The sequence below is a fragment of the Limanda limanda genome, chromosome 17 (assembly GCF_963576545.1).
Source record: "Limanda limanda chromosome 17, fLimLim1.1, whole genome shotgun sequence".
Lineage (NCBI taxonomy): Eukaryota > Metazoa > Chordata > Actinopteri > Pleuronectiformes > Pleuronectidae > Limanda > Limanda limanda.
This window is the reverse complement of record NC_083652.1, coordinates 6,100,995-6,128,254: the sequence shown is the minus strand read 5'-3', so window position 1 is coordinate 6,128,254 and position 27,260 is coordinate 6,100,995. Positions and strand designations below refer to the sequence as shown.

At 40.2% G+C, this 27,260-nt stretch overlaps 3 protein-coding genes across 3 annotated transcripts; 2 read left to right on the top strand and 1 right to left on the bottom strand.

The window, feature by feature from the left end:
* The first annotated feature begins 1,617 nt into the window (after positions 1-1,617).
* Positions 1,618-8,284, top strand: LOC133023156 (uncharacterized). The gene is made up of 5 exons (XM_061090118.1): positions 1,618-1,718; positions 3,607-3,673; positions 4,404-4,997; positions 5,089-5,199; positions 5,951-8,284. The coding sequence occupies exons 2-5, from the start codon at positions 3,642-3,644 to the stop codon at positions 6,963-6,965; spliced, it is 1,752 nt and encodes a 583-aa protein (XP_060946101.1). The 5' UTR covers positions 1,618-1,718; positions 3,607-3,641; the 3' UTR covers positions 6,966-8,284.
* A 504-nt stretch (positions 8,285-8,788) lies between these two features.
* Positions 8,789-16,694, top strand: eif3d (eukaryotic translation initiation factor 3, subunit D). The gene is made up of 16 exons (XM_061089930.1): positions 8,789-8,879; positions 10,304-10,429; positions 10,522-10,567; positions 10,690-10,826; positions 11,190-11,275; positions 11,434-11,506; positions 11,883-11,998; positions 12,090-12,222; positions 12,774-12,921; positions 13,427-13,557; positions 13,828-13,913; positions 14,614-14,743; positions 15,197-15,339; positions 15,530-15,722; positions 15,832-15,925; positions 16,584-16,694. The coding sequence occupies exons 2-16, from the start codon at positions 10,307-10,309 to the stop codon at positions 16,598-16,600; spliced, it is 1,656 nt and encodes a 551-aa protein (XP_060945913.1). The 5' UTR covers positions 8,789-8,879; positions 10,304-10,306; the 3' UTR covers positions 16,601-16,694.
* Positions 16,695-25,392: 8,698 nt separating this feature from the next.
* On the bottom strand, positions 25,393-26,853 carry LOC133023296 (somatostatin receptor type 5-like). The gene has a single exon (XM_061090293.1). The coding sequence runs from the start codon at positions 26,827-26,829 to the stop codon at positions 25,393-25,395; it is 1,437 nt and encodes a 478-aa protein (XP_060946276.1). The 5' UTR covers positions 26,830-26,853.
* Between the last annotated feature and the right edge of the window lie 407 nt (positions 26,854-27,260).

Sequence of the window (27,260 nt, the reverse complement as noted above, 5' to 3'; positions counted from 1 at the left end):
CAAAGTGTTTTTACAGTTCTTTTAAATATCCAGAAATTAACTGATTTGATTGTACACATATAGGACTTTACTTTGAAAAATGTCCAAATCTATAAAGTAAAAATGTTTGATCTTCAGTATGTAGGGTGTCAGAGAGGTCATGAACACGGGCATATCAGTCTCTCTCTGAACTTATTGAGCAATGTGTTTTTACAGTACTTTGAAATATCCAGAAATTATATATTCCACAGTTGAGATGTTGGACTTTACGTTGAAAAATCTCGTAGCCTCTTAAGCAGCGGGTGAGATTCGCCTAAAATGCCTGTCTGAGGAGTACCGAAAGTAAATTGAATGCTGTTCTTGAACCATTTGGAGTACATGCATGATCTTGGTCTCTTTGAAAGGTAACATTCTGAACTCTCCCCCCCCCCCCCCCCCCAACAGTCAGAATCAGTCTAAGTGCTACTGACATTGAGTAATAGCAGTTGGAAGACAGTGAAGTAGAAGGTTTTTATTTCCGCCTGAATATTTTTTGTTAAACAGATGCCTGCAGATGACTCTAGCTGGGACTTATGAGCTGGAAAACACACTGGGACCCTAGCATGAAGCCTTGACTAGCCGTTGTTCAAATTTGATAACAATACCACAGAATATGAATATTTCACAGATTTTTTCCTAAGGGCATGTCTAGGCGTTTCCACAAAGGCCATTTGAAACTATGGTAACCAACTAGGCTAAAAAGGCTACTTTTACACTCAAAATCATACTTTTATATAAAGGAGGCAAAACCGGTCATATGGTTTAAAATTTATACGAATAAACATCTTTCCTGTTGTTTACATCTTGATGCTGGCTGCGCTGAGATTACGCAACAGCTGACTGTGGCTATTCTTTGATGTAATAGTGTGTTTTGGACTGATTATGTTACCGGATTGGATCGTCTGGACCTTTGGCAATGTACCAAGATTGTTTTCGTTGGAATGTTACTGATTTGTGGATTAATATGATGCTTCTTAGGTGTGTGACGTCGACTTTGTGATTGTTTTTTTTGTGTTAGTGTCTTGACTGAGACGTTAATTGTACCGGCTGTGGTGATCGGATCTTGAAATGGTTTACATCAGTCGAATCGGAAGAATCTTAGCTTTCTAATGATATGTTGTATCAGTACCTAGCCATACGAGGCAGTTCTGTCGATAACAATGTTTGAGGCTTATCGGCAGCACCGGCCCGCCCGTGAGCCGGTGCTGCTTATTAATCTATACAGTAAAAATGTTTGATCTTCAGTATATTGAAAGTCAGAGAGGTCCTGAACACAGGCATATCAGTCTCTCTCTGGAATTATTGAGCAAAGTGTTTATATAGTACTTTGAAGTATCCAGAAATTAGCTACTTGAAGCTAAAAATGTGTGACTTATTTTGTAGAAAATCATAATTGATACTGTCAAAATGCTATTCATAAAAATGAAACAGGTAAGACGATATATGCTTCTTGTGGATTTAATCCAATCAATTATTTTTCAAGTATGCCTTTTGTATTGGCTCCATGTCAACAGTTTATTTTGAAAACCGGACGTACCGTAAGTGTCAGTATATGAGTGCAGTAGAATTTCTGTGTCGGCTGGCTTGAGCGAAGTTTCAGATCACCTGAGTTGAAGGCGTCGGTCCGTGCTTTGAGTTTGGCATCGACGTCACCATTACCCAGGGCTTCTGGTTTGGGAATGTTCGTACAGTAATCCTCGGTAAGACGTCATCGATGCATCTGCTGTTTTAGCAGATGACCGCTTCCGTGTATGTGTTGATGTTGTTTTCCAGGAACACACACCACCCCGTGGTGCTGAAGCAGTCCGAGTCTGAGTGGTCGGACCACCGCTGGATGGTCCGAGTCACCGGTCTGTCACGTTTGAGTTTCTGCGTATAGCAGGGGTCGGGCTCTTCAGCCCCTCTGCCGTGGCTCCCTGTACAGTGTTGTGCATGCTGCGCATATTTTTCGCGAACGGTGAACTTTACGAATCAGTTTTCATATGATGAACGTGAGTGAATATCACGTTCACGTAAATTTTTTAAATCATCATCGTATCAGGCCGTGTGTGTGTGTGTGTGTGTGTGTGTGTGTGTGTGTGTGTGTGTGTGTGTGTGTGTGTGTGTGTGTGTGTGTGTGTGTGTGTGTGTGTGTGTGTGTGTGTGTGTGTGTGTGTGTGTGTGTGTGTGTGTGTGTGTGTGTGTGTGTGTGTGTGTGTGTGTGTGTGTGTGTGTGTGTGTGTGTGTGTGTGTGTGTGTGTGTGTGTGTGTGTGTGTGTGTGTGTGTGTGTGTGCTTTCCTTTTGGGCTCCGTCCCCCCGCCCCCGACTCACCGGCTGCTTCTTAACAGTGAAATCAGAAAAAACACTGAGTTCATCTGGTCTCAGCTGCTCTGAGATCAGCACAGAAGCAAGCTGCAGTTGGTTTGTACAGAGCTTCAGTTTCTGTGTCCGCCTCCAGTCTGACCTGCTCTCACGTTTTTTTTTTATATTTCTTCAATTTAAATATGCGTCACAACCTATTACGTCTACGGCCCGGCCCTTTTCCCTGCAGGTGGCTTATCTAGAGTATCTGCCCCCCGGCCTCGATAAATTTAACATGGATAAATCCCAAAAAATAAAAGTCTGGGAGGAAAATAGAGAGTTTAATTCTGCGTCGACAGATTAATTTGCGTTCACTGCCAACGATGCAGGTTTACCTATGCTTGATATGTGGCGAGAAATTAGCAAACAACAGCAAAAAAAAAATGTTTAAAGACATTTCCAGAGCAAGCACACAGCATTTGCTGAAAAGTACCAAGCTGGAGATGAGCAAAAAAAGCATAGTACTGTGTTTCATTAATTTCAAAGTAGGCCTACACATGTATTTTGTTCTCCTCTTCATAAGAGTTTGGTGTTTTCCTTTTTTGTAACACTTAAAAATAGCAATAAAATGTCAACAGTTTTTTTTATTGTCGTTCTATAATTTAATAAATGCAACAAACTATAGCTTTTATATATATTGTATAACTATACATATATACCTTTATAACCTGTGTTATCAAATATGTTTTGTGGCTCCAAACAGATTTAATATGGGGGAAGAGGGGGTAAAATGAGAGAAAATACTGATGTGAATTTTCACTTTTTAGTTATTTTACTCTACCTCCCATCTGCTAAAAAGGAGGAGGCAGAATTTATGCCCTTAAATGCAGGCAGCCACCAGGGGCGCTAATGACTGTTAGATCAGTGGTTCTCAACTGGTCTGGCTTCAGGACCCACCTCACCCCTTAATGATAAGCTGCGACCAAAATCGAGGAAAATTTTCAACTTCTCAAATTTATATAACAATATTTTGATGTGTACTTTGACTTTTTCGTTTTTCTGGTATGTCCCATCCTTTACCATGGAGGATGCAGGATCTATGACTTATACTGCAGGCAGCCACCAGCTGCCAAACTGAGTTTCAGAGTTGAAAGAGTTAAGTGGAGGACTGGGTGTGGCCCATCCTGCTGATGTGGAGAAAGGAAAATGAAACTAAACAAGTGTGTCAAATTTTTTCAACCCTGCTGAGGATTTAGTTCTTTCAACAAGCCGTCCAGAAAACAAGCAGTTGGTTTTTATTGTTTCAGAGAGACCAGCGAAGCAACGAAGCCCCAGTGAAGAAATGACGGCAGAAGGGGAAATGTCTGCTGTAAGGTAAGTTTGACTTTACGCAGAAAAGAGATATACAATATTTCAAGTAACTTTTTCAGAATAAACTTGGGAGTTGAGTGTTTTCAATCCTTATTGTGCACTCAAACTTGTTGTTTCTGAGTTGTTTTTTTTTGTTTGTTATTTTACTGGCTGCTGCATTCAAAACCTGCTTTTCCCCTATTCTTGACACACAAATTGACTAAAAACTACACAAAAACACCAAACAACGACAGAGAGACTAAAGCACCAAAAAAGAGACAAACAAATTAACTGCAAAGACACATAATACCAAATAGTAAACAGAGACAGAACGACCACAAACAGAAACAAAACAACAACAAAAAGAAACAACCACGAAGATAGTGGTAATGCAATTTGCCACTTGCCAATAGACCGAACAAAGAAAAAGAGAAGCAAAAAAAACACCTAGAGAACAGATTGACAACATAACAACTACAAAGAGACATAAAATGACTACAAAACAACTACAGACACACAACAACCACAAAAAGATACTTTGTCACCAAAAAAAAGACAAAAGACAGGGTAAATGACTACAAAGAAATAACTACAAACCAACAAAAATTATCTACAAAAAGCCAAAACATCCACATAGAGACAAAAAGGCACTTCAACTTTAAAATGGAGATACAGTCAGTTTTTCAGTGACATTTTCTGCTCTGGACTTAAATGAAATGTCCCAAAGTGATTGATGCTTTATGTCTTATTACAGAAAAGAGCTACAGCAGGTGTTGTGCCGCTATGTCACAGACACCCTCATCTACATCGACACTGTAAGAGGATTCTGTGAGGACGTCTCTAAATGGGGGCTCCATAGGGAGACCGAACTAAACATGATGATAGATATAAAAGAGAGGGTTGATATCATCGACCTAAACATCAACCATGTTTCTAAGTCAGAGCAAAAAGGTTATGCCTTTTTGGAATATTTGAAGAGCAAGCTGACCCAAATGACTGCAGACAGCAGGCGTGCAAAGCTGCAGGAGGAGCTGGCTGCCGTGCTCAAGGACACCTTGGTTGGCCTGGCGAAGCTCGAATACTTCCTGGATGCAGTGGAGAAGTTGGCGGTCACTTCGCTACATGTGTTTACAGAGAACCAATCGCTATGTCCGCCCAAAGGGATCACCCTCGATTGTGTTCAGGTTGTCATCACTGCGGCACGGCAGATCTGCCCTCTCCTCCTCAAGTTCAAAAGAGACGCACAAGTCTTCTTCCTGCCCAGACTTCAGAATGTGGAAGTGCTCTCGTATGAGTTGGACAAGTACATACGGACCACGCAGAGAATATGCGAGACTTTAGGAAAAAGGTGAGCAGACGTGCAACAACATGACACAATTAGCAATGGGTATCATTTAGTCCAGGAAGTAAGTCTTAACTGTTTTTCACAATTCCCTCAGTGACATTCATTCGAAAATGATGACGGAAACTGTGGTAAACTTAGACGTGGATCTGTCTGAAGATGACATGCGGAGGATGCTTGATCATATTAATCAGCTGGATGAGATCAGGTAAGTGTTGTTTAAGATGCTTTGAAACTACTTACCTTTGGTACAGCAGATCATAAAACTCTTCTGAACAGATTCAGGAGGCTGGTTGGCGTATAGACGGAACTGCTTTTAATTTATAGTTTTTTCATTCAGTTTGTCTATTGCATTTGTGTGATGTTTTTAATGGATATTAGATAATTTTTTAAGCCTGTATGTGTTGGTCATGTTATTTATCATTTTACTCCTGATCAGATAATCAAATGCTCCTTAAAGTCCCACAACCCAGGCTTAAAAAAAAGGGGGGGACATGTCTTTACGGTTTAAGCTACAGTTTGGCAAAAAAGCAGTAAATATATATATATATATATATATAAACAAATTTAATAGAATATTTATATATATATATTTAAATATCCTATTTAATTATTAATGTTGTTCCTTTAGTGTTTTGTTGTTGTTCTTTTTCTTTTTTGTATGATCTGGCTTTAATTTGCACATTTTGCAGTTATATTTTATTTTTGGACCTTGTAACTCTATTTGAATACTTTTTTTTGAGGATTTAACTGTATTTAAGGCTGGGCTATAACTGGTAGAATTTATATGTCATTGGCAGGGAGTTAAAAATTTCAGAAGAAATTCCAGGAGAAAAGAGAGATCAGCAAAAACAATCAGCACAATGACAGGGTATTAAAAATGTGACAATTTTCAGTTTGTGGCGCCTTTAAGGTGCGTCAGAAACTTTGAAATTTCAATTTATTTTTGTCTTCATCAGGATGAACAAGCACTTCAGGATGGTGTTCTTGTTTCAAGAGGAATCGTTTTGTTACTTCATCAGTGACTTCAGCAAGCGACAGGACAGGATGCTGGAGTTTCTCAATGACCTGGAGAAGAGTGCTACTCAGCTCGACAGGATGAACATGGGGGCAAGGATCTCCAGCGTAGTAGGCAGCTCGGTTGGGGCGGCTGGAGGTGTGCTCTCCATTGTTGGCTTGGCGTTGATTCCTGTGACGGCAGGGGTGTCTCTAGCTCTGACAATGACGGGGGTTGGTATGGGAATCACCAGCGGAGTCAACAGCGCTGTCACCACCTTCACAGAGATTGGAGTAAATACAACTCAGCAGAACAAAGCCAGAGTGGTTTTCCAGAAATTCATGGAGGATGTGCAGAGTCTCCAGGAATGTCTGGACAAGGTGACCAGTCAAGCCGGCACCAAAATGGAAGAGAGTATCATCACAGTGGCTCTGGGAGTTAGCAAGGGTCTTGGTAAAGCTTGTGTTATTGGAAAAGGTATTGATGCATTAGTTGATGCTGCCTCTGCTACTAAGTTGTTGAAAAACGAACAGTTGATTGCAGGTGTTGGTAAGGTGGTGGCTCAGGAAGGTAAAGCATTACGTAATGTGCCCAGGGTGGCAGCAGACATCCCAGATATTGGTCAGGCAGTCGCCAAAGGGCCTCTCGCTCTTTCCAAGTCAGCCAGGGTAGGTTTCATAGCACTCAATGCTCTCTTCCTTGGCTTGGATATCTTCTTTATCTGTAAGGACAGCATCAGTCTGGCAAAAGGCAATGAGACCGACAGCTCAAAGTGGATCAGGGCCAGAGCTACTATGTGGAGCTCAGAGATGGATTCCTGGAAGGGGATCCACGACTCCCTGTGTGAGGGCCAGGAGACGTCAGAGAAAAAAATGGCTCTTCTGGAGACACCATTTTATCCGGAGATTGATGTGAATAAGCAAAGAGAAGTAGAAATGGAATTTTCTGCTGATAAAGTGGAAGAAAAACTGAAATAAAATAAGTTTTACTTAACACAGTAGTGCTCAGTGAAGAGAGAGTATCTCTGTATTAGGATTTTCACAATTCTCCACAAAAGGAGCTAAATGGAACCCTGATAATTTGGCAGATTTTGAGGCTTAAAAGTTGAAAATCCTTATCAATACGGATAAATGATTTCGGCTTCCCCAATGGAGGAACAGTTATTCCAAGACAATTACTAAGATTGGAAGAGAAAATAGAATTGGGAATTAAAAAGAAAGTCAAAAAGAGAAGTTTCTAAGAAGGAATGTAATTGAAAACACATTTTGAAAGCACTGAGTGTGTGGGAAAAGGAATGTGGATGCAGGGAAAGAAGAAATTATAAAAAAACAAATGTTGTTTGTTACCCAAGGGAATGAATTTGATAAAAAGGCAAATGAATGGGGGCGAACAAATAAATCTGCACAGAAAAAGGTTTCTTTGTATACTACAGTGCCTCAGTGTGTCAGAGTGGACCATGATGTCTCTGTCTTATCTCGGTCTTCACACACAAAGAAATCTTTATTTCTGAAGTCTCACCAAGTCAAATTTCCATCACAAGGTACTGCAGTTAAATTTTACAAATCCATTTTAACTGTAACTCACCAGTATTTCACTCGTGAGCTAGAAACAAACTGTAAATACAAAAATAAGACGTTCTGAGTACTGTCTGATCACAATAATATGGCCAACCTGTATAATCTGTATTATTTATATGTACAATTCTATCTGCACATTATTCCTGTAGTATCTAATAAATAGATTAAAGGGAACTTGGCTTGTAAATGTGTTGTGAGCAGCTGTGTGTTGAGGATCAAAGAGGTGATAATGAAAGTTAAAAAGGGTTGGTTTGCCAAAATCAACAGTTGGGTACATGTTGAAAAGAAAAAGAATTATATTTTTATTTAGTTCCGACTGTAATATTATCATGTTTTTTTTCTACCAACATCACCAACTTCACGTGTAGTATACTTCTAGTTCAAAGGCACCAAAGGAACATCCTTAAACAATAAATTGTTAGAGGCAAAGACTACACCCAATCATGTGTGCATAGACAACTGTGGCAACTGTAAGTAAAGATGGACAACATGTGTCCTCGTCCTCTCACTGTCCAGGAATGAAGCCAAAATATCCTGGATACGAAAACAGACATGCATTTGGAGCCGGAGTCTGCGGAGTAGCGACCAAACAATGTCGATGCATGTGCTCGACCAATCCTGAGACAGTCTCAGCTGTCAATCATGACGTTTCACCCTTTTTGTATATGATCAAATAAACAACTTAAACCAACCTTTCCTGAAATATGAACACTAAAAAATTAAATAAATAATATTGTCAATATTTGCAGTGTATTTTCTATGGGTTGAAAAATGTATGAATATAATGTTTTCTATTGAAATATAATATTATTGTTATTGTACTATGATTTTATGATTATGATTTGTTTTACTTTTATCTTGATAAAACGATTGGTGAAGTGCTACCACATTACGATGATGGCGCAAGATATAAACTTAGGGCAGCAATTCAGTAAATAGAAGAAGAAGAAGAAGAAGAAGAAGAAGAAGAAGAAGAAGAAGAAGAAGAAGAAGAAGAAGAAGAAGAAGAAGAAGAAGAAGAAGAACAAGAAGAAGAACAAGAACAAGAACAAGAAAGAACACAGACATATATAGCATATATGTTCATATCTATGAGAAAGAATACAGAAGAAGAAAGAATACAGAAGAAGAAGAAGAAGAAAGAATACAGAAGAAGAAGAAATTACGACAGCTCTACATGTCATACGGCAGGAACAGCGTCGTTTTGCTTTACGGCAGTCGTCACTTCCTTTGGCCCCGGTGCTACGTCGAGCTTTCTCTCCGCGTGACGACCTGGAGGATTTAACCGCTCGGGTCGGTGTAACATCGTCTACGGTGAGATCTCAGCGCAACATGTGCACACGGTTGAAAACACCCTGTTCTCAGTCGTGTATGTGGATGTAAACTCTAGAGACCTGTGAGGGTGTTAGCTGCCCGCCGCTCGGTTAGCCTAGCCTAGCCATTCTAGGGCGGCCACCTGGCAGGATGACTAGCCTTAGCCTTAGCCACTGTTAGCCAACCGAGTCGCACTTATTACTAAGATAAGTATCGGATGAAACGATACAGTCGTAATCCTCAATTCAGAAGCTAGCTTTGTTCTCCCTCTATAATGGGTCCGTTTGTGCCCCTGTCTAGATTCCTGTACATGCTAGCTTTAGCTGCGATGCCATAAATTATTCTCTAAAATAATAATTTATTGAGTGTTAATTGTCCCAGGTTCTTTGAAGGACTCGCAAGTTCAGTGTTTGCCGTTACAAATGTGTCACGATGTTTCAACGATTTTAATTAAGTTATAACTATATTAAACTAGTCATACGTAATTACAGCTTCCTCGTTGAGATCTTTCATCTATTTTCCAAGAGACAACCGAGAACAGAAGACATAGACAATAAGCAATAAATACAACTCAACGAGGAGTAATAAACAAAAGAAAACCGTGAAACTTGATGTATCAGTTGTAGATTTGTGTAATATTTAGTTCCTATAATAATTCCACACTCAGCAGCTGTTATGTAGATCAAGAAAATTGTCAAATGGGAATCTAGTGAATTTATGATATCATCTAATGTTTCTGTTATTCCAGTGAAAGCTCAGTGTCTTTATTCTGTCAACAAGTAGTGTGAAATAGTTTGGATTTAGATAAACAGGCAGATAGACTAATACATTGATTATTGATAATCACCTTAGATATATCATCAAAGCATAACATACGTTACAAAATTTGCTCCATCTAAATACTCTGCAGTAACTAAAAAGACAAAATACAATCAAAAGGTGATAAATCAGTTAAAAATAGCGAAGAATTTGGAGCCAAACAATGAACAATAACATTTTTTTTTTTTTTTACCCATGGCAGTTGCACTTTATGACTCCCGTCTAAGCAGAGAGGAGAATCATCTGTTGAAATTGCGACGCACTCTAACCTTCCTTACTTTTTATTTGCACATACTTTGCCTCTACATCTACCCCAGTTTGTGTTTTGTAGGTTGTGTATGCAAGTCTTGTGTTTTATGTAAACCTCAGTTCAATTCACGGGTCAGTGATGACTAGACCACTGCGCAAACTGATCAGTGCCTATATATTTATAGTGCATTGCTGAAGAATTCAGTGCTGCTTTTTGCCTGAGACCCTGTGCATGTGTGATATAGATGATTCCTCTACATTTTAATCCCACAAACTCTATCTCAGATTTCTTGTTGTCTGGAAAAACTTTTCTATTTGGTCACTGAACAACCTCATCTTTTTTACTCTGACCACAGGAGATGGCGAAGTTCAACGCCCCTGTGATCCAGGACAATCCGTCTGGATGGGGTCCATGTGCGGTTCCAGATAAGTTTAAAGACATGCCCTACCAGCCATTCAGCAAAGGAGACCGCCTGGGGAAGGTTTGTTACCTCTCTTTAGACACGCCCAAAATTCTGGACTGAAAAAATAAAGATTTTCTCAGTTTCTCATGTTGTGCTTTGTCTTTTTTCAGGTTGCTGACTGGACTGGAGCAACTTACCAAGACAAGAGATACACCAGTGAGTGAGACGGCTATTTAAAATATACTTGTGTAAATTATCTTTATTGCTGTATGAAACACTGATTACTGCATTGGCTCAAGTTTATTTCTGACGGGGTTATGTACATATTTTGTCTCCAGATAAGTATTCCTCTCAGTTCGGAGGTGGGAGTCAGTACGCCTACTTTCATGAGGAGGATGAGACAAGCTTCCAGCTGGTGGACACCGCCAAGACCCAGAAGACGGCCTACCAGAGGAACCGCATGAGGTTTGCTCAGGTAAGACAGAGACACCACAGAAACACTTAATACTGACAAAAAAAATTAAATAAGTACATTCAGAAAATATTCAGTGAACATCACAGAAAGGTAAATATATTCGCTGCTCATCAGTGTCCACGTTAACTGAATTTATTCTAATGCAAAGAATTACTCATGTGTAGTTGAAGAATACAGACAAAAATGTGTCTGCCTTTTATAGATGGTGTTATCATAAAGCAAGTATTTTATGAAATCCTCTGTAGTTTAAAAAAATTAAAATTTAAGTTGCAGAGCCCTGAATCGTGTCAGTTGATTTAAAATGTAAGTATCATGTGTTACATTTGAACTAGTCCCATAACATCGCGATGTTTGTTTCAACAGAGGAATCTGCGCAGGGACAAGGACCGGAGGAACCTGACCCAGTTCAACATGCAGACGCTGCCCAAAAGCGCCAAGCAGAAGGAGAGGTGAGATCCTGGGGGAAATGTCCCGCCAGGTTTCTTCCTCCAAGCTTCACACAAGGGAGAGAAGAATCCCAGCATGATATTACTTTGTCATATTTTATACACGCAGTTTGTGATATTGTTAAAACGTCAGTTTAAGCTCTGGTGCTTTTTTTTCTCAGGGATCGTATGCGCCTGCAGAAGAAGTTCCAGAAGCAGTTTGGTGTCCGTCAGAAGTGGGACCAGAAATCCCAGGTGTGGATCAGATCATCCATTTTGTTTCTGGATTTGAGCAACAACAAGACAATTAACCAGCATCTATTTTGAAAATCCTTTTTGTCTTCGAAAATGTGAATTGTTTACTGCTTATGTTTGTCATATATGATGGAAAAACTAACATCTTAAAATTTAAGACAGTTAAACTATTCACCTTCGCTGTATTCAGTCTACAATAATCAAGAAAATAATTTGCAGATTAATAACAGAATATAATTTACAAGTTGCAGCTCTGTATCAGCTCCACAAGACAAAATCTTTCCAGATGATGTTGTATGTAAGACGAGTATCTCATACAATTCTCGCTTGTATACATTTCCTCCCTCCCTCGACATGCTGGTTGGTCAAAACACAGCTGAAGCCCAGAGACTCTTCTGTGGAGGTTAGGAGCGACTGGGAGGTGAAGGAGGAGATGGACTTCCCCAGACTGATGAAGATGAGATACATGGAGGTGGCCGACCCGCTCGACATGTAAGTAACAGTGATTTATTTACCATTTGCTCTTTTAAACACATTCCAGAGGTGAATTTGAAGATGCTGACAGTGTTGTTTCTTATTCCAGCGAGTGCTGTGGTGCCTTGGAGTACTACGATAAAGCATTTGACCGAGTCACCACCCGCAATGAAAAGCAGCTGAAAAGCATCAAGAGGATCTTCCACACTGTCACCACCACTGATGATCCCGTCATCCGCAAGGTCTTGAGTCTTTAATATTATAATCTGCTGCAATCAAACACAACATGGCAACGTTGGCCTGTTAACATGTGAAATATGCTGTTAAAGTGTCATTGAGACTTGAGTTTCTTTTACATTCATGTTTATTCAGACATGGCAAGGCCATTCCTGAAAGAGCTGCTACACCTGTATGATACTTATCTAACACAGACCTAGACTGTATGTAAAGATAGACAATGTGTTCACTTCCTCCAAAATATCTCTAATACGAACAGTGATAACTTGCTCTAATGAGACCATTTGGAGCCAGAGTCTGTGTAGTAGCAATCGGTGATGGAGCTGTGGTATCAAAGATAATTCAAATTTGATCAATTTCATTGAAAGTCTCCACTGTCGCAACAATTTCCAGGCAGTCCCTCTGAACACTGAGTTGCACCTTTTTCCAGCCAATGGCAGTGCCAAATGTGTCTCCAGTCAGAGGAAAGGCTGTGAACTTTCCAGTCAGAGGAAGTCTTCAATGTTCTGACAGCTTTTTAACATTTATTAATATTTCTTTCTTTCTCTCTCTCCAGCTGGCTAAGACTCAGGGCAACGTGTTTGCCACTGATGCCATCCTGGCCACCTTGATGTGCTGCACACGCTCAGTGAACTCCTGGGACATCATTGTACAGAGAGTGGGCAACAAGCTGTTCTTTGACAAGAGGGACAACTCTGACTTTGGTAAGACTTTGTCAGAGAAGCTGAACTATATGGTGGATGAACCGGACATTACAAACGTACACAGTATGAAATCAGATGTTGCCGACAACGGCCGCTCACATGATACAAGCTGTATAATGTAATATTTACTGAAATAATGGTCTTACCAGCCATAACTTTTCTTGTAAATCAATGTTAAGCCCTATCACTGCATCTTGCAGTGTTTTTCCCACACAAAAAGTAACATTATAAAGCTAAAATGGAAAGACTTTAATGTGACAGTCCTTAAGGAAGTGTTAAACACCATGCATGGAAGCTTTGAGATAAAATTCAAAATGGAACCACAGAGCTGACGCTAGCTGTGCTGGTTCGCAAATACAACATTTATGTTAGGTGAAGAGGAGAAATTAGACATAAAGGTATCATTGATACATGGTTGTCCTAAATGACACTAAGGTAAATAGTGGTGAGCGTGATGATTCATTACCTTCTTTTTTTTAACCTAATGTCTATCACGTCTACTCAGATTTGTTGACTGTGAGCGAGACGGCCAATGAGCCTCCGCAGGATGAAGGCAACTCCTTCAACTCTCCTCGTAACTTGGCAATGGAGGCCACGTACATCAACCACAACTTCAGTCAGCAGTGTTTACGAATGGTAAGAACACAAACGTTATAAGCCCCTGCTCGTCAATTTGAATTGGATTCTTTTCATATTTGTACAATACTTTGAAGGCAGGACGTTTTCCTCATAGAAAATGTATCTTGAGGAAGCCTGATGCAGTTTGTAATTCTTTAGGACCAAACGCTTTCACCAATGTTAATCAGGACCTCCAAGGCCTTTTACTCGGGCATCTAGTAAAACATGATCTGTCTGAAGCCTAAGTATAATTTTTTTCACATCACTTTTTCGTTTTTTTTTATTCAGGGTGGAGAGAGGCACAAGTTCCCTAACTCCAACCCATTTGTTGAGGAGGACACGGACAAGAGTGAGGTGGCATCCGTAGCCTACAGGTAAACACTGAACGCCCACAGAGTTGGGGCGGGGGGGACTCGCGATTAAGTAGCACCTTGGTTGTGTGGTCATGGTACGTTTTATACACAGTAGTAACAATGAACAGCAAACATTGATCATATTTAGTAATACTTTTTATTCAAACCTGTCCAGTATGCACTCAAAATAAGTTCTGGAAACGTTTTGGTCAGATACACGTATCTTTACACGGGCGGCTGTGGCTGAGGGGTAGAGTGGTCGTCCTCCAACCTGAAGGTCGGCGGTTCGATTCCCAGTCTGAACCATCTGCATGCCGAAGTGTCCTTGGGCAAGATGCTGAACCCTGAACGGCCCCCCATAGAATAACAAAGTGCTGCAAGTAGATGCACTGTATGAATGTGTGTATGAATGGGTGAATGTGAAACTGTACTGTAAAGCGCTTTGAGTGGTCTTCATCAGACTAGAAAAGCGCTATATAAATACAAATCCATTTACCATTTACACCCCAAGGGTAAATCATTACAAAAAAGACTTAATGCAGTGTGTATGGCCGGACGTCTGTATAAGAATGAGCTTACAATCTTTCTCAATAATTAAATGGTAAATATTTTAGTCCTGCGATAGACAAACTTATCGTATCTGTGTTAAAAGTTAAATCACTGGATGTGTCAAAAACTTTTTTTGTCTCAGGTCTGATGTGTTCTCATCTTTGTGTTTCAGGTACCGCCAGTGGAAACTCGGGGAGGACATCGATCTGATTGTGCGCTGTGAGCACGATGGGGTGATGACTGGTGCCAACGGAGAAGTGTCCTTCATCAATGTCAAGACCCTAAACGAATGGGACTCGAGGGTAAGTAGAGGGGGAAGGATGCTTTGTAGTGAAACTGAAGCTGCGTTAGGTTCCGCATAAAGTCATGCAGACAAAAGGGACACTTCAGCTTTCCTCTATTGTGTTCCGTATCCTTGTGATGTCACTTGACCTTTCATTGCCCACCATTTGCATCAGCTGGCCAATCAGAGCAAACTGGGTTATATGAGTAGGGGGGCCTTAGAGAGACAGGAGCCTAAATCAAGTGTTTCCGACAGAGGCTGAGAAGAAGACCTGCAACAATGGACAGTATGAGGAAAGTGATGTGTGTTCTGGACAGTAGAGCATGCAAAATCTTTTTACTCAAATTAAAATAATCAACCTGAATATGAGCATCTTGAGTCGTTGTATTAACTAAGTGGGGAAATCCTGTGCAAACCCTTTGCCAGTAACCGTTCTGTTACAACGGTATTGTTCCTTTTGTTTGGTCATCAGCATTGTAATGGCGTGGACTGGCGTCAGAAGCTGGACTCTCAGAGAGGAGCCGTCCTGGCCACCGAACTGAAGAATAACAGCTACAAACTGGCTCGCTGGACCTGCTGCGCCATGCTGGCGGGATCAGAATACCTTAAACTGGGGTAAGGAACATGCACGAGTGACAGAAAAACACAGGGACTGTAGTTCTCAGTAAGGATTTGGATTTTGTGAAACAAAAAAAATATAAAATCTGTTACTTTGACTCGTGCAAGAGCAGAACATCTCACAGCAGAGCTTGTTGACCAGTAGAAGATTAGACTGTATTCATTTCATCTCCTCTGCGTCCTTCAGGTACGTGTCTCGGTACCACGCAAAGGACTCAGCTCGCCACGTCGTCCTGGGTACCCAGCAGTTCAAACCCAACGAATTCGCCAGCCAGATCAACCTGAGCATGGAGAACGCCTGGGGAATCCTCCGTTGTGTCATTGACATCTGCCGCAAGCTGGATGAGGGCAAGTACCTCATCCTCAAGGACCCAAACAAGGTGAGAGGTCACGGTGTTTGTTCAGGCTTTGTGATGCAGGATTACAAATAATGAGGTGGACAGAAACTGTTGGAGCTGACACTTTTTTGGCGGCCCTCTTTGTCCACAGCAAGTGATTCGGGTGTACAGCCTGCCTGATGGCACCTTCAGCTCTGATGAGGAGGATGAAGAAGAAGAGGACGAAGAGGACGAGGAGGAAGAAGGTGAAATTCAGTAGTTGATGCTACTGTACTTCATGTTGAAGACTTGACTATAAACTATTATTGACCTTTGGAGTTGGCTTATAAAATCAAATAAGAGTATCTTTTTGCATTACGCATAGAAAGGTTTTTATAAAATACATATTTTATTTTTAGGTCTTGTTTGAGTATAAATTCAGGGGTCTGTTCATAGAAGCAGGGTTACACAGTTACCTGTGGAGTTTAATTCATGCCGAAACTTAACAAACAAACCATTTTTTTACGAATTCCCAAACCATTCACTTGCAATGACGGTGTGGTTTGCAAAAAATACACTGAATACTTCTAATAGAGGCTTCAGAAACAAATAAAATGGCTACAAAGTACAAAGAAAGTGCTTCAATAAATGTTAGATGTTTCCAAGGGCAACGAGTAATCGTGGTAATGTACATGTATAATAGTGATTACAATATTGAACAAAATAATCGTAATGATACCTTTTGCCGTAATCGCACAGCTCTAGTCTCAGGCACCTTTCACACTGGTATTTTGTTTACGATTTGACTGAAAAGTCAGAAGGGCCGGAACAAAACAAGTAGGTGTGAAAATGCCCGGCCAGTTGCCACACAAATCCTGTTGTGTTTACTGATGAAGAGTTTTTTTTTTCTTCCTCTCTTTCTAGATGAAGAGAACTTGTGAAGTCGGCTCCGGTGACCAAAGCAGCCTGCACCATACATTTAAATTGAACTTAAATCCTTTTGACATTCAATAAAGAACAGATTGGCAAAATGCATTTTTATTTTTGTATTGTTTATTTACAGACCCTGACTCAGAAAGCGGGATATCTTTCTGGAACATTATTTAGATTACTCATTATTTTTAAGCTCTTCTGTGAGTAAGAACATAAACATCTGGTGGCTCAGGCTTCTCTGCCTATTCCCAGATGAACTTCCCAGATAGATTTCCCACTTCCTCCAGAAGCAGTCGATCAATTCTGTCGCTCTGAGCAGCAGTGAAGAAGCTCTTCCAGTCACCCATCTGCCCTGATATAAAAATAAAAAATAATTTCTGTTAACATGCTTCTGCACACACGCTGCAGTTATGTGATGTTACCTTTACGCATGAAGCCGCTTTGAAAAAAAACTGGCTTTTGAGTCTTTCTTCATCGTCTCAAATGGAGATATCTTCACAATTTGCTCGATTGCTGCTTCACCAAGGTTGTTCCCCAACTGGCAATCTTCATTACTGCTGCCTTTAGGTCCTAAAATAGTGCAACAAAGAAGAGAACGTTAACTCTGACTATCAATTTAGGAACATGTAGTAGTTTATCTCCGGGTACTCCGGCTTCCTCCCACAGTCCAAAAACATGCAAACTTGAGGAGTTCTCCATAGGTTTGAATATGAGCATGAATGGCTGTCTATATGCCGGCTCTGCGATATGTTGACAACCTGTCCTGGCCCAATGTCAGCTGGGATTTGCAACAGCCCCCCTCCAACCTTCCTGTGACCCTCAAAGGAAATGTGGTATAGTTAATGCAGGCTCAGATCTAGCAACAGTGCCCCAGCCAAACGTGATTATGTCTGTTGGGCTCTGTGTCTAAGGGATTAAGTGGTATTTGTGTAAAGAAAAAATAATAAATGCATCTTTTAAAGTAAACTAGCTGCACAGTACACCAGAACACCAAACTTGCTGAGCCTGATTTGGGTAGCTGAAGCCGCGACTAGATTAGAATTATCACTGGAGATTTTACTTGCTCACAACAGTTACATTAAGCAACAACACATGTACAGGGTGAGGAGTGGGAAAGAAACGGGAAACATTCTCCCTATTCCAAATAAGTGAAGCGTCAAATGTCGTAATGGTGATGATTTAGAAGTTAAACAGAGGAAAAACATCTCACCAAAATCATGTCCTCATAGTTCATGAAGAGGATGTTGTACTGGTCTCTGTTTGAATGCCACTGTGTTTCATCTAAATTATACAAATTGTTGTTTTATTTACCCTAGAATGGGCCCTTTATATTGGAATACTTTATATTTACATCAGGGTAGTAGCCCAGACTGGACAAACTAAACACCCCCCGAGTTCTTATGAAAACTTAACGTTACAACAGGTTCTCTCATGTTTGGAAGGGTAGGATGAGGTGAGGGGTATTCAGCTGCAACATGACACTTAAAAACTTTATGTCACTAAATTCTACACACTGCAACTTTAAATGTATTCATTTTCATGAATTTGTTATCGTTTTGAACAGGAATGGATTACTTGGTATGACCACCAGATGGCAAGAGCACGCTCATTTTGTCCAATGTAAATGGACTTAGAAGCAGTGAGAGAGGCTGCAGATCAATAAACAAACTTTTACCTTTTTTGTGTATCTGCAGACAGAGCTCACAGACCAGTTTGTGTATTAGGGTGCAATGCCCTAATTATCCACATTGTTAACTGTTGACCTGGTTTGATTGAAATGTTCTGCTGGACTGTGCAGCCTTTAAAGAAAGTCCTTTTGAGTTTATTTTTGTATTTAGTGTCCTAATCCTTGTCTTTTCCATTTTCTTATCATACTCAGGAGAAAAAACTGAAATCAAGCTTCATTAACTGTTTTGAACAACAAGTGAAACAGATAATGACTTGTTTATATAGGTTATTCACACAGTATTGACAGAGGAGCTCTAAATCAGAAACACGTCTCCTCTGTGTTTGTGTGATTCTTTGCTTTGACTTTGAGCAGCTCATTTGAGCTCAATGGGACAAAAACACAATTTGTTTCCGCTGCCACAGGTCAGGTCCCGCGTCTGTTTTCTAAACTAATCCCTGAATAGATTTAATATCTTATTCATGCACAGCAAAGGTCAGGAAAACTGATTTACACTTTCATTGCAACATCTATTGTAATGAAACTTAATATTGACATTGAATACAGTAGTCGATGAAATAGTTTGATAAAAAGCCCAACATGTTGATCAAATGTCTTACTAGTTATGCACAACTAGTTAAAGAAAATGCATCGGTCAAAGCCCTTACGTGTTTGGTACAGAGTCTTACTAGTGAGACAAAATGTCTTCCGCCTGTAAGTTAGTAAGGAAAACCAGCAGAATGACTAGTAAACCAGCAACCCTCCCAAAAACCACGGACAGCCTCCCAAGCAAACGCTTCAACCATGTTCGCCACAACACTACAGAAAATCAGCCTAACGAACCCAAAGGGGAACGTGGCTACAGTCTACAAGGGAAAAACTCACAGGTCATGACAAATACGGAGATGGACACTGTAGCTTAAAGTATTATCAATTAAACAGTCAATAAGTAACGACAAATGTGGAGTGTGTACGTCAGATGTTAGTGTGTGAGCATAATGAGGTGCAAGGTGTTGTGGAGCGAAAGCATTACAGATGTCGAACAAAAGCAAAGCATGCAAACTCTTACTGGGATGAGTCCAAATGGAAAGAGAGTGCAAAGCCGGCTGGGCTTTTATCCTATGGGAGCACACTGCCCTCCTCTGGTACCTTCAAGGATACACAGTTAGGCTTTAATTACACATTAATAATTTATATTAAACAGTTTGTACACATTACCAAGCTGTAAAACAGACACACCCACTATATATATATAGCAGCTACACTCTCTTTATAATCGACAATGTCATCATGGTGACTAACTACAAACAGAGCTTAACTGCCTTCTGCTGCCTGGAGCAGTATATAATACTATGTCTTATTGACATTTCGTTTTTAACTTTTGTTAATATGAATGCCTTGGTTAAACCACTTATTATTGGATGTAGGCTGTGTTTATACAAAAAAACATGAATAATAAGAATCTAATTAATTAAATTACAATAAATGTGACCACATATTCTGCGTGGGTCACTGATGCATTAAGATTAATTTGGATTCCCTTGTGGACCTTGTTGTATTCAAGGTCCTGAGCTGATATCGTTTACAATAAGTTTCCATAGCTGCGCCTGCCCAATAAAAAGTGAATAATAGGCTTTTAGTGCTAACTTGAGTCTTGTCCATATTGTGTGTGGGTGAGAGCCTGTGGGCTGAGAATCACACTGAGTCATTGCGATGCCACCAGCAACTGACTATCACCTCTCCATCTGCAGTAAGCAAAGGTGGGTTATCACCACAGGGAGCCGGGGATCACACAGGCAGCTCAAACCAACAATATTTATAGCCCAACACACAAAAGCACAAAGCTAAAACTGTACATAAAGACACTAGTAATGGTCAGATAACGTAAACAACCCTTCCCAGCTCTTCGCCCCTGTACACATATTAATTCCCTTTACACAGCAAACCCCAGGGGCATTGCAAATATGTATGAGCCATACAAATCCCTTTTTAATGTATCTTTAATGATGGTGCTGTGCTCCTCAGTGGATCTTCGCTGAAGGGTGTCCATGGGCATGTGGGCTGAAGACCAGCCAAGACCAGCTGCAGCACAGTTATACAGAGAGGAAGCATTCATGTGCACACTCATGAATGAACATAGGGAAAGTGACTTTTTGATGAATACTGGGGAGCGGCTGTCAGAGAAACTGAAGCCGAATGTTAGGGTGGTAGCCCAATGTTCTTCTTAAGGCTCATTTATGCCAATTGTTAGATATGTATACAGAAACTGATATAGCCTTCTGTAGACTGAAGAGTCAGAGCCTTGGGACCAGGCAGACAGGTTGAGCCAGGGACCATGGCTGGGTCTCACAAGAAGCTGAGCAGGTTGCCGCTGGCGAAGACTCTCTGGAGGCCGCTGGCGGAACTGGAGAGGAAAACCGGACAAAGGCAGGAACTCAAGACACAAAAGGAGCATCATTTCAAAATAAAAAAAGGGAACGGAGAACTCAGGGACAACAACCAAACAGAATACAAATCCAAAACACAAGGAAATCAGGCTAAAAGTCCTAAAACTAAAGAGTCCATAATCACAACCAAAACCGTCAACTTCAAAAGTTAATAGGAGCAAGGACAGAATCATGACAAAAACATCTTTTCTCAAAATGTGTTATCGTGTTTCGGGCAGGAAACTTTATTATAACTGTCTGCGTATAGCCTACATCACAGAATACCTTACATTGTGTGTGTATCTTCTGTTATAAATAAAAGAGTAGAAGAGGTAAAAAAGATTGCCATAGGAAAGCTTGAGCTCTGAAAACTATCTGTATTGCTTGCAGGAAAATCTGTAAGGTAAGCTTATTCCTTTATATCTTACACTTTGTTGCAGTGGTAATTCTGCACATTTCTTCTAATTTTATTCGCAGATAAAGCCTTTCCATTTAGAGCAGATAATCTCACCAGTAGATCAGATCTCTGGCCTCCTCCCAGGGCCGGCCCTGGCAATGTTGGAGCCCTGGGCGAGATTTCAGATTGGCGCCCCCCCCAGGCCCCCCATCATACACAAACGCAAATCCTTCCTTCACTCCGCTACATTCATTAGTTAATAAAACAAGTTAAAAATATATATATATTTTCAGAATGAAACACCCATCATAATCCATTTGGTGTCTACCTTTTAATGCAATATGAACAAGGTTTGACATACGGATATGTAAAACATGAGTAAATGCTAAACATTATTTATTTCACATGCTCTCAAATAGCCTGTCAAATTGTCATGCACCTCCAATAACTTTTTGACTGTGTACAAATGCACACAGGCAGACAAAAAATGTAGGTTATAAAAAATAATAAAGATATATAATAAAAAATATAAATAGAGTCGGAAATCTGCTGTACTGACAGCTAGCTAGCTATTCATGTCGACAAAAAGAAGAATTAATGAGGTACAAAGCTCCTGCAAACAGCCGCTTGGCTGTTCAAACAAACACACAAGAGATTGTGTGCTTGTGTGTCTGTCTGTTTAGACCATGGTTTAGACACAACTGACAAATGTGTGGAATAAGTACATAATTAAAGATGGGGAAATTCCATCATGTGGGGGCAAAAATCTGGGAAATTGAAACTCCAGGAGAGCAGCGGGGAAATCAAAAGTATGGGATGCATATTTGATTATTTATATCATTTATATAGTTTAATATCAATTTTGTTTTTTCTGGCCCGTTTCGCTCACAGAGAGAAAAAATACAAGAACCCGAAACCCTCGCTGAAGATTTCGACCAGGCGGCGGCGCTTCCCGGCCCTACCCAGCTCTTCTCAGTGCTTCCTGGCGCTTCGCTGGTAATGTGACGTTACTGCATCAGTGAACATTGTATCACATCATGATAAATCCGCCTCTTGTGACACCCTATTGGCATTTTGAGCTCTAGGCAATAACCTATGTCGCCTATGCCAGGAGCAGCCCCTACGACTGCTGGTGTTACCAGGTGGACTAAGCTGCACGCGATTAATTTCATAAATCACAAAGTGCACAGCATAGGGGTTATATAAACTTGAAGGTATATACATTTTCCATTTCAAGAGCAAGAAATGAAGTGACACTTTACTTTCAACCCCCTTGTTTCATTTTTATTAAAATATGAACATTTACGAATTGTTTATAACACAATAATGTGGTTTAACATTTATAAGTATTCATTATTGTAATTTTCAGCAACTGTACATTCTGTGGGAGAGGCAGGTGTACACACAGATTATAAATGGCGATATATTAAAACACAGCTGCAATTATGTAAAGTTTGTCATCATGGGATAAGTTATAACTGTTCATAAATACTGTCCACCTATAAAATGTCTCTTATACACGTGATATGTATTACGTGATATGTATTATGAACCATTTTCTTAAATCTAGTACTTATAAATGCTTAATAAGAGGGAGGCTAGAGTAAAATGTAACCACAAATGAATACATTTATACAGAAAGAGGGGTATCCATGGAACTTTCACAAAATGTTTTTTCCAGTTCTTGTCATAAAAAATCCCGAAAAAGTTAATGATAAGGAATAGTAAATTATGTTGTTAATGTTGCAGTTGTCATCAGTATTGTCCATACTATTCAACTGCAACTCTGACCTGGTTCTTCTGCAGTTAGAGAAAGCTCTTACACGCAGGAGTATTTTCTTGAATGAAGACATCAGATCCAATGTGAAAGATGTTATTTTGTTAAATAAAGAAAGAACCAACCATTTAACTTTATGTTCAAGATTCGTTGCATGCCCACCGAGTCGCGAGAACTTTGTATCTCTGAATTGAAAGATGGTTTGGGTAGGTGAAATACCGCTGAATGTAATCTCTGTACTACTTTTTTCTTATCCTTCAGTGTCATCATGAATCGATAGCAGCCTGACGTCTGAAACATTCTGGAGTGTTGTTCTCTGAGTCCCTGAAGTTCACTTAGTGAGGTAGCATTCTTTATAGAATAAAATAAAAAGCAATTTTCGTACTGCACCAGTTAACAGGCCACAATACATTAATAAAAGCTACTAATACTGGGACTATTCATACATTTTTCGACAGTGGTTTGCACGGTATTTGTTTTGAATTTTCTCAGTATGAAGGAAGATGTGATTATCTACAACATAGAGCAGCATAGAACAGTAATGTCAGATTTGACAGAATGAAATACTGTGACAAATTGATATACTGTACATATCAAGGTATATGTTGCATCTTCATCATTTAAGGTCTCAGGGTTAAAGCCTAAATGTATACATTTCATTGCCTTTGGGTCGCAATGGTTATCAAAAAGTCTGATTCAGATTTGGAATAAATTGACAAACTTTGAGAAAGATACAATTTAAGGCTTTTGTGGGAATTATGAATGTATTTACTTAAACTTCAACTACTTTAATAACTTATATTATTTACAATGATAGACACGTTTTAACCAACTTGTTTTGGGTGTAATTATTAACTCACAAAATACTGTATTATTAACTTTTCATATTTTTCAATGTCGTACAAGCTTTATGATAATAATAGATTTAAGATCCAGAATGACCTGTCTAATGGATGTTTTACTGATTAAAAACTAAACCACAGCACAGGAAATGATGTTGCCTGATAATGTATGATAAAGAGAAAGTGACAACATTGCTGCTGTATGACACACATAAATATATTGATTCTTCCTGTTGTGGAGGCATCAGGCAGCACAATATAAGTGTTATTAACTGACGTCATCAAATGTGCAATAGAACACAAAGACGAAGTCTGGGTTTCTGCAACATTAACAGCTACAACTCCTTTACACATTTTCTGCAACAGCAAACTAATAGCAGCCACAGTCAGTTCCTAATCAAAAGCTATCTATACTTAAGCCAATATTCATATATAAGGTAAAAAGTCAGTTACAACATGTAAAGTCATTCAAACCTTCTAGGAAATTATGGTAATGTTAAATAATGAGCATTTTTTGTTTTCACAAACACGAGAAGTTGCTGAACGTACCTGCAGATTGGCACACCAATGTACATTTACATATGTACATTTTTCACGTGTCTGTACTTATTTTCATGTACTTTTCACTTTACTCCACTACATATATTATCAAATATCTGTACTTCCAACTCCATTTTTATACAATAACACTTGACATATTTTATATATTTTTTTAGTAACCAAGTAATAACTAACGAGATCTGGATCTCTGATCCAATCAGAGCGGGCAGGTAACATTAGACCCCGCCTCCTGCAGCAGCAGTGTCACTGGTAAAGAAGAAACTCCTGAAATCGAGTTGTAAAAGGCCATTGGTTACTTTTACTCAAATAGAAAAGTTTAAGTGCTACTTTTACATTTTTGTCTATTTATTTGTACTTTTACTTAAACGAAAGAGTACTTTCTCCACCACTGTTGCAAAGTCGCAGCAGTATAACATAATTTCATGTTCCTATAATAATAATATCTCCACGTATGGTAAAAAATATGATTGAAAGTTAATATGGCTATGCTTAGGCACTCACACTCACATTGCTATGTTTTTTTAAGAGATCATGCTATGGTTTGATTCGGAAAAAGTCAAAAGCAATAAGAGGCATAAGACAAGATGTGTTTATTAATATTTAGCTGAAGCTCTAATCTTTCACCAACACTAACCAAAGTGCTTTTGCTGCATGAACCCAACCACACACTCAGGGTTTGAGCCTGACACTCCTCTTTAAACCTAACAGAACTAGTTACTTATATATAAACATAATTTCTAGGAAACAGGTGTTGCAGGCAGGAGATGTCTGTCTAAAAGATAGGTATAGCCATGTTGTCAATATACCTTTTAACTAAAGTGTAACATGTTGCAGCGAGTTAAGCTGAAAGTTGTAGGAAATGTTTGTCACATTATGGAACAAAAATCTTTACAATACAACTTAATAACTGTAAATAAAGGTACAAACTTGTACATTCAGCCATGCATTTATACAAATTATACAGAAAGTACACATTATAAACTGTCATACATTCTTTCTGAGCTCAGTGATAAAAAAGAAACGCTTCTTAACCTTGTCTGGTATTTCTTGTGGATTAGAGGCAGTTCGCCCTGCACTATAATACTTCAAGTAATATTTCAAGTAACACAAGCTCAGAGTCCATATTTTACACTATAAATAACTTATCTCCAGTGAGGTGCCCTGCTCCAAGTTTTCCTCTGGCAGAGATTTGATGTTTCCATTTTTGGCTCCATTGAGAAACAATGGAGCAGCAAGTGTGGACCCGTTGACTGGATCTTTCCCTTTTGCGTCACCAGCTTTGTCCTTCTTGTCAGGGGACGGCAGCTCTGTCGCGTCTTGAGTCGTCTCTGAGAGCAGTGGCCTTGAGCTCTGTGGCTGGAAGCTGCTGTTTCCATTCTGGCCGATTCTGTAGATCTCAGTCATTTCTGAGACGTCTTCCTCATCTTCGTCTACTTCGTCCCCGATTCCCCGTCTCAGGCTCTCCCTGGGCATGAGCGCCCTCCTCCCTTCCTCCTGCTGCTGCTGTCGCTCCATGGGCTCGTGGTTCTCCACCTTTCTTGTGGAGCGGCAGAGCGCCTTCCGGAAACCCCTCTTGAAGTTGTCTGACAAGAAGCCGTACACGATGGGGTTGGCGCAGCTGTTAGCATAACTGAGCAATACGACAAAATAGTAAAGACCCTGGTAGTCTGAGGGCAGGGATACAAGCAGGTTGATGATGTTGAGGATGTAGAAAGGCAACCAGCAGAAGACAAACACTGCAACAACAATCACAACCATGCGTGTCACTTTCCGCTCCGACTTTCTGCGCTTGTTGGAGGTGGCGTGGACTTTTTTACCCGAGCTGCGTACCTTGAAAACAATGAGCAGGTAACAGAGGCAGATGATAAGAAGAGGACAGAAGAATCCAACAGTGGAAGTATAGATGATGAAAGCAGCGCTCCAGATGTTAGTCGGTTGAGGCCAGGAGATGTTACAGGTGCCTCCGGCCCTCTGGATGTTGGCAAAGATGATCACAGGCAGAACAACGAGAAACGACAACGCCCACACAGTGCCATTCACCAATTTGGCCACCCGAGGTCGCCGCCACTTTGAAGACACAATGGGGTGAACTACAGCAAGGTAGCGGTCGATGCTCATCACGGTCAGGCAGAAGATGCTGGTGAACTGGTTGATGGAGTCGACGGTCATGACCAGGCGGCACATGAACAAGCCAAAGGGCCACGACTGCATGGTGTTCTGAACGGCCAGGAAAGGCAGACTGAGCATGAAGAGCTCGTCAGCTATGGCTAAGTTCAGGATGTAGATGTTGGTGACAGACTCTATCTTTGAGTAATGCAGCACTATGTGAATCACTATAGTGTTTCCACCCAGGCCAATGATGCACACAATGATGTATATGAGTGGGATGAGGACCCCTGCCACGCTGGGACCTGAGGGGACATTTGGGTCGGTGAAGTTGGAACAGTTGGAGGAGCTGAAGTTGAACAGTGTCTGGTTCAGATCGCTGTCGTTGAACATGAGCAAAAGCAGGGGGAGTCCAGGCGAGGGGCCGGCGAAGCTGTCGTTCTCCCACATCCCATCCGTCATCTCTAGCCCGAGAAGCCAGGCGTCACCTATGGATGTGCTCTTTCTCTTGCTCTGTCCTTCTGCCGTCTTAGCTCCCACCCATCTGTTCTGTTGGAAGAGAAAAACATTTGTTTTTTCTATATTTTATTTTAATCTCAGAGGAGAAGGAGTCAATGGAGATGAGAAATACAGAGAACTGCGTGTTTGCACATTTCAGCTTTGAAATCCATCAGCAGACATGCTGACAGTTTGCTGGTCTAACATTTAAATAGTTCATGTCACATTTTATAAAGTTGCTCCACAGATTTAGCTCATTCGATCTTATTCAAGAAAAATTCTGGTTCTTTCACTCAGCCAGTTACAAATTACAGTCAAATGTCACAATATGTTGAGAAATGGCTTTCAAACTTGTAGATTTTCGAAATATTATTTGTTTCCCTTAATATACATAA

What these genes read in the sequence shown, in the direction of transcription:
- eif3d (XM_061089930.1), top strand. Translation starts at nt 10,307, where the DNA reads ATGGCGAAGTTCAACGCCCCTGTGATCCAGGACAATCCGTCTGGATGG. An exon ending in GTGGCATCCGTAGCCTACAG is followed by an intron (nt 13,914 to 14,613) that starts GTAAACACTGAA and finishes TTTGTGTTTCAG; the next exon opens with GTACCGCCAGTGGAAACTCG. An exon ending in TAAACGAATGGGACTCGAGG is followed by an intron (nt 14,744 to 15,196) that starts GTAAGTAGAGGG and finishes TTTGGTCATCAG; the next exon opens with CATTGTAATGGCGTGGACTG.
- LOC133023296 (XM_061090293.1), bottom strand. Translation starts at nt 26,829, where the DNA reads ATGACGGATGGGATGTGGGAGAACGACAGCTTCGCCGGCCCCTCGCCT.
- LOC133023156 (XM_061090118.1), top strand. Translation starts at nt 3,642, where the DNA reads ATGACGGCAGAAGGGGAAATGTCTGCTGTAAG. An exon ending in GGGGAAATGTCTGCTGTAAG is followed by an intron (nt 3,674 to 4,403) that starts GTAAGTTTGACT and finishes GTCTTATTACAG; the next exon opens with AAAAGAGCTACAGCAGGTGT. An exon ending in TGCGAGACTTTAGGAAAAAG is followed by an intron (nt 4,998 to 5,088) that starts GTGAGCAGACGT and finishes CAATTCCCTCAG; the next exon opens with TGACATTCATTCGAAAATGA.